The sequence below is a fragment of the Calonectris borealis genome, chromosome 6, assembly GCF_964195595.1.
Source record: "Calonectris borealis chromosome 6, bCalBor7.hap1.2, whole genome shotgun sequence".
In the NCBI taxonomy this organism is placed as follows: domain Eukaryota; kingdom Metazoa; phylum Chordata; class Aves; order Procellariiformes; family Procellariidae; genus Calonectris; species Calonectris borealis.
In genome coordinates, this window is record NC_134317.1 from 23,441,233 (window position 1) to 23,459,153 (window position 17,921).

Consider the following 17,921-nt stretch of genomic DNA (forward strand, 5'->3'; position numbering starts at 1 on the left):
GCTTACTTTGAGTCTTTTCCACTTATTTTACAGTACCCAGAATTACTTGTAGCCTCTTACAACAACAATGAGGATGCACCTCATGAGCCTGATGGGGTGGCCCTTGTATGGAATATGAAATACAAGAAAACTACCCCAGAGTATGTCTTTCACTGCCAGGTATGATTCTGTCTCGGGAGACTAAAGTTTTTATGTTGATGAACTTGGACAAGTACCTTCCTTATGCTTGTCAACATAATGATTTCATTGAGCTGGCATTCACATATTTGCAAACAGATGTTGATAGCTAGAGATTTCAGTTTAGAAACATTATTCTGTTTCAGAATTTCTGACATCATTCAGAATTCAATCTTGTTTGAGAACTCCTTTTCTTGTTTTAATTTATTTAAAAACCAAAAAACCTTCTTGTGTTATGGTTGAACCACAAAGAAGGTTTGTGTGTAAGAGGATTGAGTGGGATTGTATACTATGAGAGCTTAGTTTACTGAATAAAATGAAGATGGCCTGAGGAGATGGGGCAAGTATGAAAACTAGAAACATATGCATCAAGAAAAAAGGCAGGTGGAGGTTTTCTAGTAGCTTTCTGAAAGATAAAAACACGCAAATCTCTTCCATTATACCAAGCCTGGGATAGCCAGTTTATTTTCAAATGTCATAATTCTGAAAAGTTACATAGTTGAATCAAAATTTAATCTCATGTTGTTAGATTACTGTCAAACTCCAGATTGCAAAAGTAATTTTATCATATCAAAGCGGATTTGTACATTCTCTAAGAAAATGACCACAGAATGTGGCAAAACGTTATTAAAATCTTGTGCATTACTGGGCCTTCCCTTGCTAACAAACTATGCTAGGAGGAATACAAATACATATATATGAAAGAAAAGAGGAGGAAAACTTCATTTTATGAATACAAATTAGAACTAAAAGACTGTTGAGGGTTCACAAAGGGTTTGTGAATCCTTAAGTAATTGAACAGTGAAATAGCGTATCAAATAAATCTGGGCAAAGAACTTACTCTGATATTTGGTCCCATTTTCTTTGGTTTTAGACATAGTGTCGTTGAATTATAGTTTATTGTGGTTTTTTTTGTTTGTTTGTTTTTTCCTTACAGTCAGCAGTGATGTCAGCTACATTTGCAAAATTTCATCCCAATCTGGTGGTTGGTGGCACATACTCAGGCCAAATAGTGCTATGGGATAATCGCAGCAATAAGAGAACCCCAGTGCAGAGAACTCCACTTTCGGCTGCTGCTCACACGGTAGGGGGTGAAATATCTTCAAGGACTGTTCCCTGTTGAGATGTATTTAACCTCTAGGGAACTCTGTCCAGTGCACTTGGTTGATAATGCTTAAATGTTTATGTCCATATTTTGCCAATGCTATCACTGAAAAACTGGGCTATTCATAAAAGTCAAAGTTTCAGAAAAACAAATATCAGCTTTATAGGGGAGCGTTCTTTGTACCGTACTGTGATCAACCTTTTATGCTTTGTTAAATGGTGAAGTTCTATATTTTACTGTATATTAATTATACCAGAATTAGTTATTACTTGGAAATTCCTTTTTCTGATAGTATTTTACATTTCTTAGCACCCAGTGTACTGTGTAAATGTTGTTGGGACCCAGAATGCTCACAATTTGATTAGTATCTCAACTGATGGGAAAATATGCTCTTGGAGTCTGGACATGCTTTCCCAACCACAGGTAAGATAACTCTGTATATATATAGTATCTATTCCAGATGAATATATAGTAAAAACTTAATGAATCTAAAAAGCATTAATAAACACTTTCTCAACACACAGAATTATACTTGAGGTAGCTTGGTAAGTATTTGATAAAATATTTCCCCACTCGTGGAATCACATATTATCTGTTGATCCTTTTGTATATTTTTGTTGCACTTGTGTTAGTGGTGAACACAATTTTAACAAGAAATAACTTTTTTATTCCTGCCCAATTTTGTACAAGTAAAATATAAAAAAAACCCTACTATTGAAAAATCTAAATGAATTTGTAGATGTTAATAATTAATTTTTTTTTTTTAAGTAAGTTGCTGATATTTTCACTACAGGATAGCATGGAGCTGGTTCACAAACAGTCCAAGGCTGTGGCTGTTACTTGCATGTCCTTCCCCGTTGGAGATGTCAACAACTTTGTTGTTGGCAGTGAAGAAGGCTCAGTGTACACTGCATGCCGCCATGGCAGGTAAATGCAAACTTTAATTATTCAAAGGAAATAAAAATAGTGAAAGGATGGGTCCCTGCATGCTTTACACTCCTAAAATTATTTATAGTGCGTTTACTCCTTTGTCTCGAAGGAGTTCAAGATAGCTGTATATGAATTCCAGTGCGCACTTTTCCCCGAGTCATTAAAAACAGAAGAAGTTGGAATATTGAATTGGTGCTGTGCTGTCTTCAGTGACTGGGAGTTGTTTGTGTTGATGAGGGCAGCATAGGTCACTGTGGTTTTATTCATTTGAATTGTAGCAGAACATTCCAAACTTTGTATCGGTTCTATAGATAATTGTACAGTAACATCACGCACAAATCTTAAATTGGCTAGCTTTTCTCCTGCTGTTCAATCTATTTTGAAATTGTCTGACTGTATCTTATCAATTGCTTTCTTAAATATAATTGAGTGTCCAGGTTTCATCTCAGATACACATCACCCTTGCTGCACAGCTTTTTGGTTCCAAAATACCCCAAATTGTATCACTTTTGTGTAACATCCTTCCCATCTCTTCCCCCCTTCTTTTTCATCGCTTCTGATAGGAGACTATTAGGGATATATTGTTACTGTTTTATGTCTGAAAGCTGTGTCCATAAGGTACATGTAACTCTTCTTAAGTCAGTGGGAGTTTTATGCTCATTCCAGAGAACTGGATTTTGTTCTTTGTATGAATGGAAGTTTTAGCTATTGCTTGGAGAACAGTGTAGTTAAATGTGTGGACTGGTACCTGCTGAATAAGTCTCTTCTTTCTGTGGTATATTTTGGCACTTAAGGTTAGCAGAAAATAGATGTTGAAGTTAAGGTCCATATTCAAGCCTGGTCTTCTGTGATCCTGTTGTGATGAAGCCTTTTGCAGTGGGGTAACATCCATACAAAGCAGCAAAATCTTCTTGGGGCTATATTTATATTGCATTTCAGTGCTATTTCTGTCTGCACATGTATGGTTTCCAGATAAATTAACCTTGGTTATATATTCTAAAACAGCAAAGCTGGAATCAGTGAGATGTTTGAAGGACACCAGGGACCAATCACAGGTATCAACTGCCATGCAGCAGTTGGACCTGTAGACTTCTCACATCTTTTTGTCACCTCTTCTTTTGACTGGACAGTAAAGCTTTGGACAACTAAGGTAACTTAAATAGATAGTTCAGTGGTTTTCTTCGTGGTCCTTGACACAAGGTGGTGCTATAACGTAAGCTATTTAAGAAACTTCAGTAAACTGAAGTCAAATCGGGTGAAGCTCTCTAGGTTCCTAGCAGCAGTCCTGCAAAGAGGAGACAGCTCATGAGCAAAACTATAGTTAACACAAAGCTTTGCTTTCAGATTGTACATCATTTGTATACTTCTGATCCATTCTGTTCATCCTTTTGCCCTTTGTTATCAACAATGATTACAATGTAATCAAATGTAAATCATGTTGTAAAATCAGTTACTTTCATATTATGCATAAGGCAAATGTTTTGCTACAATTTTGTGGAGGACTAAGGGACAGCACCAAAACTGATGTCGGTTAAACTCCATGAGGCTCACAATTGAAGTATCTATCATGCCCATTGCCAGAATTACCTCCTTCTCTGTTAGTTTCATGCCCTGAGGAATGCAAAGCAGAGGAAGCAGAGTTAGAATCTCTCAGTAATAGCCTGAAGTGCTGTCACTTTGGCTTGATTTATAAGATTCTTAACGCATTAAGTTTACAATCTCTTAACAATACTGACTTGCTACTGATTTGTTTTATAGTAGCAGCCAGATACCAGCAGCAGCCAGGCTGCATGCTTTGCAAAGCATCTCTTTAATAATAGCAGTAATTTTTGGCTGCTTTTAACAGAGGCATTTTTTAAAGTAAGTAAAAATGTGAATCACTTTTTAGTTATTGCTGATAATGCTATTGAGAAGTACTGTATTTTGCTTTACCCGTTAGCTTTGTAATTTTGAAGTGCAGAGTTTGGGTATTGCATTGTTATGTTTGCTTTTTTCAGAATAACAAACCCCTCTACTCCTTTGAAGACAACTCCGATTATGTTTATGATGTGATGTGGTCTCCAACTCACCCTGCCTTGTTTGCCTGCGTGGATGGGATGGGCAGGCTTGACCTGTGGAATCTCAACAATGATACTGAGGTGAGGCAGTCAGTCAAATGTAGCTGGAAAAGTGTTTGTACACTTCGCAAAAAATGTCAGGCATTTACCATAACGTTTTGGTTTGGTTTTTTGTTGTTGTTCTTAAATATTCTGTAGTTCCAGTAGTTTCTGCGTAATAGATACCATTCTTTGATTACGGGGTTGTAACTCAAATGACTCCTCATAATGAATAACAGCGGTAATGAAATTGTTTTACCTGTAACAAGAGTGCAAAACATCTGTCAGTGTAACACTGATCCATGTTGTGAAAGTGATTATAGACCTCCCCTGATACGGCCTTGGCAGCCTATAGCTTAACAGTGTGAACAAACCTGTTATCCACACACCACCGTTGTTCCTATCGCCATATTACTATTGCCATAGTAATACTGCAGTGAAGTTGTAGTTTGTTTCTAAACTTAGAGAATTGAATGTTTGGGTTTTCTGGTGTGAGTTATAAACGTAATTATAGTGTAAATCTTTTATGAGACTTAAACTTGTTGGAGGTAGGTGAGAGGAATAACCTGACAGATACTCAGTACTTGAATTTCACCTTCTTAAAACTGCATATAGAAGAAAGAGCAGTTCTGTAGGAGCATATGCCAGCCTATGGCTTCAAATCGGAATTACCCGGTTTTAGTCTTCGGACAGGATTTGACCTGCCAAAGCAGCTGATTTCATCCCTGCCCTCTGTCATAATCTTTCTTGAGATCCCAGGGCTCCTCCTTGCTGCCTGACTGAATGCATGTCTGCGCCTCCTGTCTCATGACAAGAGTGCAGATGTGCTTTTTGATAGAGGATGTTTGTACTTTGGCCAAGGGGCAGAAGATGTGTTGTTTTGGTCATGTCACTGGTGATAGCTTAAGGCCACTGAGAGTCTTTGAGACCTACGTACTCTGGCCTCAGTGGAAACATTGGGCACTTCTTTTGATACAAGATTGAGGGACTAGGTGTGTTTTGTAATCTATAGCTTATGGAATCCTCGTGCATTTTTAGCAATGTGTTTTAAATGGATACAGGTGCCAACTGCAAGCGTTACTGTGGAGGGCAATCCTGCTCTGAACCGTGTGAGATGGACGCATTCCGGGAGAGAGATAGCTGTAGGTGATTCAGAGGGACAAATAGTTATATATGATGTGGGAGAGGTATGTATACCATGTATTGTGCAAAGTACATCACAAAACGCTCAAGTTTCTTTGACTTTTACTCTTATTTAGCAACTTGCTTTTAACTTTTTTTCCCTGTGGCTAGAGGAATAAGGTTTAATTTTTATTTTCACATTAATGTTTCCTTTTTGTGTCTATTTCAGCATATTTCAGCAGTCTATTCTAGCATAACTTTTTAGCATGCTATCTGGCAGCCAATCAAAAAGTAAAAACATAAGGCTGGTGAAATAAGATGAAAGAATCAATGGTTTTGTTTGTAGAGATTTTATCTTCTTTGTAACTGTGACACATGTGAATTCTGATCATAGCTTGAGAAGTGCCAAACAAAAAATTTTGCAGTGAAGCAGGTCTTGACTTCGTTCCTACAGGGAAGCTGTTGCTATTGCGAGTATGTGTACTGCAGTAGTATGTAACTAATTGATTGGATGAGGACATGGCATTAGTATTCCCCTTTGGAGGCCGTCTCTCAGATGGAGACGTATCATGCAAGCTTGTAATAGTACCATTACATACTTAAATACAGGATTTTCAAATTCTGCTTCTTTTGTTAGTTAGAGCTTTTGATGTTCAGATTATTTTAAAAGTTACACTAAATAAAGGTAAGGTTTTCCATCGGAACCTCTTCTGAACATTACTTTAAGCACTCTACTATTCAAAATGAGCTCCATTTTTATTTATCAGTAGGCTTAAATAACGTTCTCTTTGTCAACAGCAAATTGCCGTTCCTCGCAGTGATGAGTGGACTCGATTTGGTCGAACACTGGCAGAAATAAATGCTAACAGAGCTGACGCAGAAGAGGAAGCTGCAACCCGCATACCAGCGTAGATCTTTAAAAACAGGCAGCAGTGGTAGACTTGTGAATGACTTGATGCAAACCTTAAAAGTGTAAGCATGTGTCAGTTCAATTAATAGCTTAAGGGAGGAATATATGGATTCAACTATGGACTCTGAAAATCAGGTCTTGCATTGTCAGTTTTTATATATCAATTACAAGCACGTTCTTAGATTTGTGTAACTTTTAATACAGTTAACTTTAACTTTGCAAGGAACTTCTTTTGCTGGAACACTAACCTGGTGTAAATTTGCTATTGGGCTTCTGAAATTTTCACTTTGTAACAGCATCTATTTCTGAAAAGTAAAAGTTCTGTTTCTAAACTAAACTTTCTATATTACAGACTAACCTTCATTAGGTAGTAAATCTCTGAAGCATTCTTTAATTTGAACTCTTCAAATTACCCATGGATATGCATGCATATGTTCAAAGTAAGTTTCATTGTTTATATATAGATGAGCCTCAGACTCTGGTAGTGGGTAATATATGTGAATAAAAATTTGTCTGCAGTTACAAACTTACGTGATAATTGGACCTGAATTAATGAAATACATGTTTAATACCAAGTTCTTTTGTTTGAATTGGTGCATTAAAAGGTGAGACTGATTTATAAATAAATATTATATGAGCACTAATCTGACCCCTAATCTCTGTCCCTTCAGTAGTTTGAGAGGAGAAAGTTCCTGGGAGCTGCTGCTTTCACTTTACTACACACATCACGGAATTGTTTTCTGCCCCCAAAGTCCGCTTCCTACCATGGCAATCGGCCAAAAGCAAAAAGGCTACTGTCATCACATTTTTTTTTTTTTAAAGGATAAGGAGCTAGATTTTGACTTAATTTCTATAGTATGATGATTTGCATTCTGTTAACTACAGACTTACTACTAATTTTCTGTATTAAGTTAAAGAAAGATGTTTTCATTGCTTTTTAACATTTTTATTGAAACAAAACCTCTCAATGGCTTGAAACAATGGTTGGAATTTCTGTTAAAGGTTAAATTTTTATAGTTTCCCATCAAGACTGGGTTTGGGATCGGAGGGGTGGGGTGTTTGTTGGTTTTTGGTTTTGTGGGGGGTATTTTTTTTTTTTTTTAGTAAATATTCTGGCTTGTACTAATTAGGCACTAAACCAGTATTGATGCCTTTAAGTTAGGACTTTAGGTTTGTTTCTGGTATTCTTAATCCGCTAAAAGCTTATTGTTTTGCCAGAAGAGCTGTTTTATATGTTTGAAAGTAGGAAATAGGTTTATATTCCTTAATCAGCTTTATGTCCAGAAGTATTTTTATTGTTTCTGCATTGTTTGTGTTTTAAGGTTTTTGTTTTTTTTTTTCTTTCTATTTCTCCTTGTCTCACTTCTGTTATGAGCAGCTCATAGAGACACAGACAGCAGTAACAGCAGTTCTGTCTTCAGGAGATTGTCTCTTTCAGTGGGTTTGAAAGTGAAATGTGTTTAGGCTTCCATTGGTGTTGACTTGTTGAAAGTCCCCCCTCTTTTCAATGCAAAGTCCTGCTGTTCAGTTTGACATTTGCCTTCTATGTTTTCCTCACCCTCACGACAGCAGCTATCTGCTCAGTTGAGAAACATGTGAACTATATAAAGAACAGGCACATCATGTGATGATTTTTACCCTTTAGGCACAAGAATTCTTAACGAGCAGAATGTTCTGTTGTCTTGCTGTTTTTTGGGGTTGGTTTTGGTTTGTCTTTGGTTTTTTTACTGAGATTGTTACTTCTCATTTAATAATACATTTCCTTCAGACTTATATTTTCAGAAATCCAGTACATAAGGCTTTTTTTCAATGGATTGTGGCATAAACATATAGGTCATATGGCATTAGTTTTACATAATTTCAACCTTTTAATAATTTTCAACAAAACTATTCTGTATTCATTCCTGTTTCTGTTCCTCCCTCATGAAATAGTTGAGTACAGGTTAAAAATGTTGTAAAAGCCATACCTGCAAACATTAAGAGACCAACAGTGATGGGAGATACTGTAAATGATCATTCTGGGAGCCACACTGTCCAGTTTTGGAGCTGTAAGAAATACAAATGCTGTCTTGCATTGTAAAGGCTCCTAAGTCAGTCAACAAGGTGTGACTAAGATTAAATGCTAGTGGGTACCTACCATTCTCGTATCTATTTAGAAAAGCACAGAACAAAATACACAGATATGGGAGAGTGTTCCTGGGAAGCCTGTCTCTAGAAAACTGCACAGAACAGGTAATTCTTTAAACAGAAAAAAACGAATAAAGACAGGAAGCCTTCCAGTGGGGTTATATATATGCACATTGCCCAAGTTCAATGTATTGTAACCTCTAGCTCACTAAATATTATTCAGCACCAAAAGATTTTGCATCTTGCTTAGAGGCTAGTGCTGAAGGAGGGCTTGTGTGTGTTTGTAGTGTTCAGTTTTTAAGAAGCCATTTCTTCATAAGCTGACTAAAACTCTTCATATTGGCCTGCTGTCACCTGAGCAAGAAAGTAACAGAGCCTCAAATCAGTTTATACCGCTGGCATACACTGTACTCCAGGATGTTTAACCCTGAAAGAAACATGTAAAACTAAAGATTGGAGGTTGTCATACTTCAGTAAGCAAGGCTGGAAACCCACCCATCTCTTCTCTGGCTGTATGGGTAGTATAACTACCTTTCCTCTAGGACTGCAGAAATCTAGACTCCTCTATTTCCTCTGACATTTTTGCATTTAAAAATTACACTAGATAGACTTCTGGCAGACATTAAGCCAGAAATAGTTCAAGCTTTTCCTTTCTCCTCTCCTTTTACTTAGCATTCCACTCAACTGGAAGTCTAAAAAAAACCCAGTTTTTCATATAAAAAGAATATAAAAGTAAGTCTTTTTTTTCCAGAATAACCTAATCTTTCAATGGTAAAACAATCTCAAAATAAAGAGAATGCCTTCAATTTTTGTTAAAAGAAGTTTTCCATTCTGGAAAAAAAACACTGAGTAATAAATCCTGTAAAGACTCTTGAGTCTGCTAGTAACTGGCAAATATCTCATTGTGTTTTAAATATGCTACCATAGAGGCAAGATCTATTACACATTTAGTATAACCATGTATTTCGAGATAATTCCTTGTTACGAAGTAGTGCTGCAAAATAAGATATTGCATGTGCTCATCCAATTACTGTGTTCTCTTACACTTAAAAATCAGCACGTTGCATTTTAATAGCTTTGCTGCAACTAGCAGTGAAATGCATTCCTTTAGAGGCTTTGTCCTGTACTGTACATTCATTAAATGGGTGCATCTAATCTTTATATTTTGTTCTGTGATCTGGGGAGCCGGGGGGGGGGGAAATCATACTGGACAACTTTTCCATAAACATAAAGAAATTAACTGACTTAAGTGGTTTTTAAATGTTTTATTGTCACATGATTGTTAACAAAACTCCTTCAAAACATTCTGTACATTTCAAACTATTTTGAACTGCAATATCCATTATATAAATGTACGTGTATAGATGCCACGATGTCTCTGTACAAAGATGTACAATATGTACAGTAACATTAAATGCAAGCTGTGCAAGGCAAAGTCTAGGCCACAGATTCATGCCACTGCTTAAAACAAGGCATAGAACCACAGCTTCAATCAGTTTCTTGTGTGCAAATAAACAAATAAATGCAGGTATATATTAATATTAGAAAGGAGTAATTAGATTTGCAAGCTCAGTTCAGCTAGAACAACATGCAGCTGACTGGAAAAAATACAGTACTACTCTTGCAAACTTCTTCCACTGCATCACTTTGTTAGGTTGAAACATCTTTTCAGGATTCAGCTGCTACTTTTAGGTTGAGCTGAGGCGATGCCAGGAGATCGAAACTTTGGAAGATATAAACCAAATTTATTTTCTATACCAGCAAATGTAGCTGTAGCAAGTCTGTATCCACCAATGTGCTCAGGGTTAACAGGAGGAAGATCTGAAATTCGAGTTTTTGGGCTAGGTTCTGATCCAGGAGGTTTGCTGTTTGAAGAAAGAAAAAGAAAAAAAGCCTTTCCTTTATTTAAAGTGTTTTCTTAATCCTGAATAACTCTACAAAATCTAGACTAAATGCTTATGGCTTTTGTCCGAGTATGGGAGACTGTTAAAGCTGACTTTAATTAATTCACTTCTATGGTCAAGTAAAGTTGTGAGTTCAGACCACTACTTAATGGGAAATCAAGGCCAAAACTGAAGTTACATTTTCACTGATAGCTTTGTAAATTCTTTTAACTTCCAGTGACACAGGGAAAATGGAAAAAATATCATGCTACAATGGACGTACACATTTTACGTAGTGTATTAAAATAAATATGAAATGGTTCTTTATCTCCTCATCTGTTTAGAAGTAGCATGCAAGTTTCTCTCACTTATATAAGGATGGGGGGATTTTTTGCATACTGTAATTTTAAGTACAGGTGCTCAAAGTCACCAAGTTTAAGTGGTCCCATGCATGGGGAAAAAAGTAAGATTTTTTTTTTTAACTTGGTAGGCTTTTTGTGCAAGCTAAAAAGCAAATATTTGACTTACAGGCCTCCAAAATCGACATAAAACCATCTCTGCAGAAGTTCGTAAGTGACCAAAGTAACACCAAACTGGGGTGAAGATCTGAACACACGAGCTGTTAAATATTACAAATCATAGTGTCAAACAAAGAAAAGTTTCTCAGGAGAGAAGCTAAATATTTTAAACAAAATGTTACGGTTTTGAGAATCAGACCTTGTAAATACTGCTCTAATTTGAGTCCTTAACAAAGCAAGTGCTAATTTGCAGATTCGGAGTCAGCCTTAGTATTCAGAGTGCATTTCTCACCTCCAGCTCCCTTCCAAAAAGCCGAAGGTCCTTCTTCCCTTAGAATCTTTCCAAAGCAGTCAATAACTCCACTGTATGTTGTCTGACCAGCGCGAGCTGCCACTTGCAGTCTTGTCTTGATGACATCAGCAGGGGTTACCAAAGAAGCAGCAGGCACACCTTTTAGAAGAAAACCACATTTAATTTGCACAAAGAATCTTGTAAAAGATGAAACGCTTCTAACTGAAAAATACAACTGCAAACTTCAATACTTTTTGCAAGAATTAGACATTACTAAAATTGCAAGTTCTTACACTTGATGCTAATGTAAACTTTTGTTCTTGGTATAATCCTTCTGAGTTTCTTCTAAATTTAAAGGCTATAATTGATAGTAAAGAAAATAATAATAAACTATCAACAGCAATTCTCTCAACATCTTCTAGTGGTCTGTCATTAACAGTAGTTTCAAATAGATAAAAGCATTTTTAAATTCACACATATGCTATATACGTAGTAAAAGATATCTATGACAAAAATCAGTTGTGCAACCTTACTGTATTTGCTAATACTCTACAACATTTTGCAAATTACATAGATGATTGAGTTGGGAACTTGAATCCTACACATCCATTTGTTAAAGGTGTTAATAAGAAAACTACTACTTAGAACACCTATTCTACAGAAATATGTCTGTACTGCTGTTCGGACTATTCTGTAGGAGAATAGATGCTGTTTACTTCAATAGGCAAGCCATAAAAAGACTGAGGACAATGAAGGTGTTTTACAAGTCTGCTTAGTACCAGCAGCGTGATATTAGCCAACAGTGATAGAAGAACAAATCTCCACTTCCAAGGCACCACTCTCAGCTTTCTAGTCAAAGGAAAGGAGAAAGTTTTCAGAAATGTACTCCACAGTATATAACTGTGTTATCTGAGATATTTCTGAATACTTCTGAACACTGACAGAATTTCAACCTCTTAAAAAAGAGGAACCATCTTCTGACTTAGAATTTCGAAATTGATTTTGACTTCTGTTGAACTTCTACTATTGGTTAACATTGAATTAAAAGTTTAACAAGTCACTGATTTGCATAGGTGATCATAAAATCTCAAAAGTGTTGGTGGTCAATTCAGGAGGTTTTAAAGGAAAACAGAAGCAGTGTAGTTAAGCCTACAAGCATACACTAACAGCAACCGTACACAGAGCAGATTTTCCTTTACAGGCAGATATGTTCAGACTGTATTCTTCCCTGCAGCATGTGCACAACAGGAATAGATCGAGCAATTGGGAATTTGAAATTTGCAATTCAGAAAGGCAGATTCCTGTACATGCTATAAAACTAGGCCTACAAGATTTACACACATTTTTAATAGGGTTCATCACTTAGTATGAGTGACCCAGAAACACTAATCAAACAAACGAAGAGAAGCTGTGAAGTTTGCAATCTAAAACCAGTGAGTCTTTATATGAGACACAAGTTAAATAATAGTATTTATATGTGCTTCTATGAGTACAGTAAGCTAAATAATTTTCCATTTCTGGCAGCTCTGCATTACTTGAGAATAAAGAGGGCTACAAATCTGTTACTAGTTTCCTAGCTGGTCTCCCCCTCTGGCACGAGGAACATACCAACTGGCAAAGAGCAGGTGCAGCCAAGCTCTGTACCAAGTCCAGCATGGGAAACTGCTCTTTACACACAGACGGCTCATGCTTGATGTATATATAGTGATTCCTTACGACTGCAACAGTAACATAAAGGTCTGTTCAGCCCAGTGAGGTTTCTAAACTGCACAGATTCCAACACTGAATTGTTCACGTTTGAGAGGCTGCAGATACCTGGTTTTCTTCCTAGTGATCTAATCCACGGCAGTGCAGAATCTGGCCATCTGTATCCACATTTTTAAATATCCACCACTACAGTTCCCACATCTAGTATTTTTATAACCACTTGCCATTTAGGAAAAACAACTTTTTATCTCAGCTGCCTATTCTTTTTATACTAAACATTTTTGAGAAGCCTTAAAATACTATAAATTTCAGAGAACGATGCTTTAATTTCAGCTTCTTTACAAACTAATGCCCTACTTTTAGCAATTACATTTAAACCAAGTTTCTTCTCAGTTATTCAGGAATCCAAAACTAAATAAGTCATTTTCTTTTAGCTCTTATGATATCTCATTTTATGTTCATCAAAGATTCAAATTAGCCTTCAACTCTGAGAGCACAGTAACAAGTAAAACCCCATTGAGACAGACAGATCAAATTTGACTACAAGTTGCTGAGCTGCATTACGCTGTTTATCCACATTATGCAAATGTAATTAGCTTTCATCAAAATTACATCGCCTCCCACTAAGGATAACAGTGATCAAATTTAGATTAAATCAGATACAATGGTACAGTACCCTTTCTTTATATGGGGCTACTGAATGAATATTAAATATTACTCACTAAAAGAAAAAAAATTACTTCTAGAAAACATTCTGCAAAATTACCTGCAATGGCTCCAGCTGTAAGGAGATTAAGCCCTCCCACATGGCCATTTTCATCAGCAAGCATCAGTTTACTATGAGCGTAAACAGGAAAGTAGATTGCAGAAAAGGGAATGTCTCTGAGGAAACATGCTTTGGCACCCTGTCATACAGAAAACAGACATAATACAAATAAATTCTGTAAATAAGGTTAAAATTGATACCTAGCAAGCAGCCTGAGCCCAGGAAGTACCAACTCTTTTGATCTACCAGGTAAATAACACAGAAAATAAAATGTCTCAGGAAACAGAGGATGTAGAGTTGAACTTGAAAAAATAATAAAGCACATCTAAAGTAAATTCCTAGAATGAGGAAGATTCAAGGTTCATGTCTAATTTCGGTAAGCAATACGTGACATCAATCCTGACACCAGTACCTACGATAAATAACTTTTACATAAGATGTGTCCAAATGCGATGAAGAAAGTGACAAAGGTCTGTCCTTACATCTTGCTGACAACAACCCACAACCACGGAAGCAGCAAGACCTCGCATGCCGTTATTTCCACCAAACACAAAAGCATTACTAAAATATCAGTGAGGACTGTAAGACCTCAGAGTGATCTCCACTGATAGTCACCTGGTTGACTGAAGAAGCTGCACAGGAAGGCTAGCAAAAAGAGGGAAACCGTGGCAAAATGGGAGTCTTTTAGCCAAGGGAAGATAGAGGGAGACAAAACCAGTGGCCTATGATAATACTGCAAGGAGTAGCTCCTGGCCACAACCTGGCATTAAAGAGTTCCTTAACAGAAATTTGCCTGCTGTAAAAACAGTGGCATACTCGTAATAAAACATATCTAATATTCTTCTTTTAGTAACTTCAGTCATCAGTCTGTTACCAACTAAATAACTCCTTCTGTACAAAGCTCAGATAAGCACTTCTTGTGTCCAAAAATCTCATTTCCATACCGTGAAAGCTCACACGTTACAAAAACACTACTCCTGCCCTAAATACCCAACCAGTATACTCCAAGCCAGCAGCCTGCACACAATGGACCCAAGGCCAGTCACCCAACAGTTACAATAACAGACAGCATATATTACAAACCCTACGAGGCTTAAGCAGAAGACCTGATAAAGAGAAACTCATCCCTTCAATGATTTTCATGCAGATACTTTATGCTCTAAAATGAGTTCCTACAGTTATTCACAAATGATAATGCAATTCTAAAGAACAGCAGAATTTTTAGTACGCTCAGTTGTTTAATTACTGCAAACAGAAATGGTAATTTTGTCCCATGTACCAAAACACCTGTGATCTTTAGGAAATGAATCTTTAGGTCATGAATCTGACGCACCGAATTCAAAAGCTTCAGCTCTAAAAGCAAATTTGCACATTTTTATAGTATTATTGCAGGTCTATGGACAAATCACGTAAAACAATGTTTTGTAAGTGCACAGCTAACATAAGTGCTGAATTTACGTATTACCTCTTGCACTGGCAGAAAGATACAGGAAGAAATACTCTTCCTTGTTTAAGAAAACTAACAGCTTCTGCTCCATTACATCTGATCTGTAATGATGGTAGTAAGTGTACCCGCAGGGAAGGAATCTGTTGACTTGTATTCTGCTGAAGTACAGTACAGTATGGACTTTTTTTTTAGTGGAATTCATTATTGACAAATCCCACCACTTAACTTCTTAAAAATCTGAATCCTACTAAACTCCACTACTGTTTCACTGCCATCGAATTATTAAGACAAAGAAAATATCCTGCTGCAAAGATAACAATAGAGATAACAGAGATTCAAAATAAACATAAGAATAACAGGGAAAGCTAAAGAAACTTTTCACAAAACCCCACCAAATGAAATGATCAGTGCCAGAAGCCAGCAGGTCTGCAATACAGGACTCCCTGTAGCTCGGTATAAAAGCCCAAAGGATAGAATGGAGGAGTATTTTTTTGTATCCCACTGCCATTAATATAGAAGTGGGTTTTCTTCAGCTTTCCACTGTGGGGCTGCCCTGCAGGAAGAGATTGGTTTTAAATTCAAAAGGTTTCTTTGTTTTTAACAGTTTTTGTTTCAACAATGTAAAAGTTTAGCATAAAACATAAAACAACAAAGCCACTCAAAGCAGAAATACATACCTTGTAAAGACCAAGAAGGCCTAAATCTTTTATAACAGAGAGGGCACTGACTCTGGGCCCTGTAGTAATTTCTCCTGCTACCTGCAGCCGAATCTTTACAATCTCCAGTGGATTAGTGAAGATGACCTGCGAAGCTCCTGCCTGCAAACCCAAAGAAAATAAAGTAAATTGCATTACTAGAGCATGTGGTGACAGGTTGACTTTTGCAAGGTGCTGAGTGCCTTCACTTCTCACTGCATTGGCTGATATTCTCATGTAAAAATATATGAGAGATATTTAATAAAGCACCTGTGTGGAAGTTAAAAGCCCCGAATCAGAAATCATGGGTTTGTCCGAAATAAATTTTATTTATTTATATGTTTATAGTCCACAGAGGTGGATTAATTCAGTTTGTCTCTGCTTTTCTCCTTGACATCACCTTCTAGAAGTCATGGCTGTGTTTAAAAGTCCATCAGATATTACACGAAATACTAAACTAAAATAACCATTAGACTTACGCTACTAGAGCATCAAACATATAAAAAGAAGACCTTATGTTTATTCAATAATAATCCATCACCAATGTGTAGATATGTTACTTGCATTTAGTGGTGATGCTGTTTAAAAGGTAAATTTACGTTTAATGGTGTAATTTTAGATTATTAGAAAAGGTGTTTGGAGTTTTGCTTAGCAGCCTTTAATTGTCCTAAGTGGAAACAAAATATAAAACTTAAATAGGAAGAGTAACATTTCAAAATATGATACTAGATAGAAACAGGAGTCATATCTTTCTCTGAGCTGAGCATGACAGATTTTGCATGCAGGAATATTCTGTTAGCAGTGCTGAAGGACTATTTTGCATGCTTCCTAGCAATAGTGTTGCAGAGCTGCTTCAGATTCTGCACTTTAACCAAAGACTTTCAAAGAACTATGTTTCAGATTTGAGAGAGATTCAATCTGACAGTTCAGTTTCAGAAGCATGTAAACCTATTTAAAATGACATGTTTAGATTTCTCCCTGGTTTGCTGTAGGTACTACCATTCACTTCTGGAGAAGTGTGTGGTTCATCACAAAACAGCTAAATTTTACTAAGCTTTCTTTTCCCCTCTTCCTAAGCCACCTTTATTCATTTAAAAATTAAAATCACTTCCTTAAAATTTATGGCATATAACCACTTGAATACAGCCAACTTCAAAAAGCATTTCTTCCACAATCTAAAAGCTCCTCTTAATCCTAATCTATTCCTCCAACCCACCAAATCTTAGTAAAGGAAAAAGATGCAGAACATCTGCAATTAAAGCTTTTTTCCACTTCTAAATTGCCCAGGAAATAAACTCTCTTTGTGATGCTGGGGGGTGTGTGTGTGAAGGAAATCAATAGTCTGCTCCAGCACCTCCTGGACAGCATGCATGGCATTCTCTGCTAATTGATTCGGAACTAATGAACGCTATTCCTTTCTGCCTATAGCACAATCTTCCTCTCTCCAGCAGCAGACAGAATAAACTTGAGATTAGGCCTGAAGCATATCTTAGAAGTTGGTAACTTGAATTATTCCCGACTGCCAGAGACAAAAGAGCATTGCAAACCTCAACAGCTCTTACTAAGAATGACCAAGCGCTCAGGTGCCTATCTATGGGATGGGGGGCATGAAGCATCAAAATCTTCACTGACCAAGCATCCGATACTTCACTGAACCTTCACTGAGCACACCTTTACTGAGCCATCATTTTGTTGCAAGCCCTGTTTATTACTTCACTCAATATTGATATTTAAAATCATCATTGTTATGGCTTTACTAAAGCACCTTGACCCAAACAGTGGGAGATCAACCCTTGCTTTTGATTAATTATCTCCAACATAGTAGTTACTGTCTTTAACACTTTCCACTCAAATAATCAGTCCAGGTTGTTAATCTTCATTTTATTCCCTCACTTCTTCACCCCTCTGAAAGAAAATCAAAGCCTACATTTTTGTGGACATTTATTGCAACCATCAGGAAAATCACTGGCACTCCCAGACCTGCCAAACTGATCCCATCTTCTGTTCCTTGGACTTAAGGCATTGTTTTTACTCAGTTACCTGACACCACTCGTGTCCAAAGCCATTCTTCAGACTCTCTTTACTTCTCATCTCACCTTTTCCTTCACAGTTCATACACACCTGTGCATGCAAGATGAAATGGCTG

At 36.9% G+C, this 17,921-nt stretch overlaps 2 protein-coding genes across 20 annotated transcripts in view; one reads left to right on the forward strand and one right to left on the reverse strand.

Moving 5' to 3' along the window:
* The window catches only part of DYNC1I2 (dynein cytoplasmic 1 intermediate chain 2), a 33,419-nt gene extending 23,756 nt beyond the window's left edge, over nucleotides 1–9,663 (forward strand). For all 8 annotated transcript variants that reach the window (XM_075153236.1, XM_075153233.1, XM_075153237.1 and 5 more), the window contains 8 exons: nucleotides 34–159; nucleotides 1,115–1,261; nucleotides 1,592–1,705; nucleotides 2,076–2,209; nucleotides 3,218–3,362; nucleotides 4,210–4,350; nucleotides 5,370–5,495; nucleotides 6,229–9,663. In XM_075153236.1, coding sequence (XP_075009337.1) covers nucleotides 34–159; nucleotides 1,115–1,261; nucleotides 1,592–1,705; nucleotides 2,076–2,209; nucleotides 3,218–3,362; nucleotides 4,210–4,350; nucleotides 5,370–5,495; nucleotides 6,229–6,342 — 1,047 coding nt within the window. In that variant the 3' untranslated portion in view covers nucleotides 6,343–9,663. The remainder of the gene's footprint in view (nucleotides 1–33; nucleotides 160–1,114; nucleotides 1,262–1,591; nucleotides 1,706–2,075; nucleotides 2,210–3,217; nucleotides 3,363–4,209; nucleotides 4,351–5,369; nucleotides 5,496–6,228) is intronic.
* Nucleotides 9,664–9,720: 57 nt separating this feature from the next.
* Nucleotides 9,721–17,921, reverse strand: part of SLC25A12 (solute carrier family 25 member 12) — a 52,876-nt gene continuing 44,675 nt past the window's right edge. For 10 of the 12 annotated variants that reach the window (XM_075153223.1, XM_075153229.1, XM_075153220.1 and 7 more), the window contains 5 exons: nucleotides 15,758–15,898; nucleotides 13,634–13,772; nucleotides 11,161–11,319; nucleotides 10,879–10,969; nucleotides 9,721–10,332 (listed from right to left, as the gene is read on the reverse strand). In XM_075153223.1, the coding sequence (XP_075009324.1) occupies nucleotides 10,143–10,332; nucleotides 10,879–10,969; nucleotides 11,161–11,319; nucleotides 13,634–13,772; nucleotides 15,758–15,898 (720 nt within the window). In that variant the 3' untranslated portion in view covers nucleotides 9,721–10,142. Of the gene's footprint in view, nucleotides 10,333–10,878; nucleotides 10,970–11,160; nucleotides 11,320–11,876; nucleotides 12,010–12,768; nucleotides 12,879–13,633; nucleotides 13,773–15,757; nucleotides 15,899–17,921 lie in introns of those variants that run through there. The other 2 variants (XR_012674097.1, XM_075153226.1) reach the window with 2 other exon arrangements.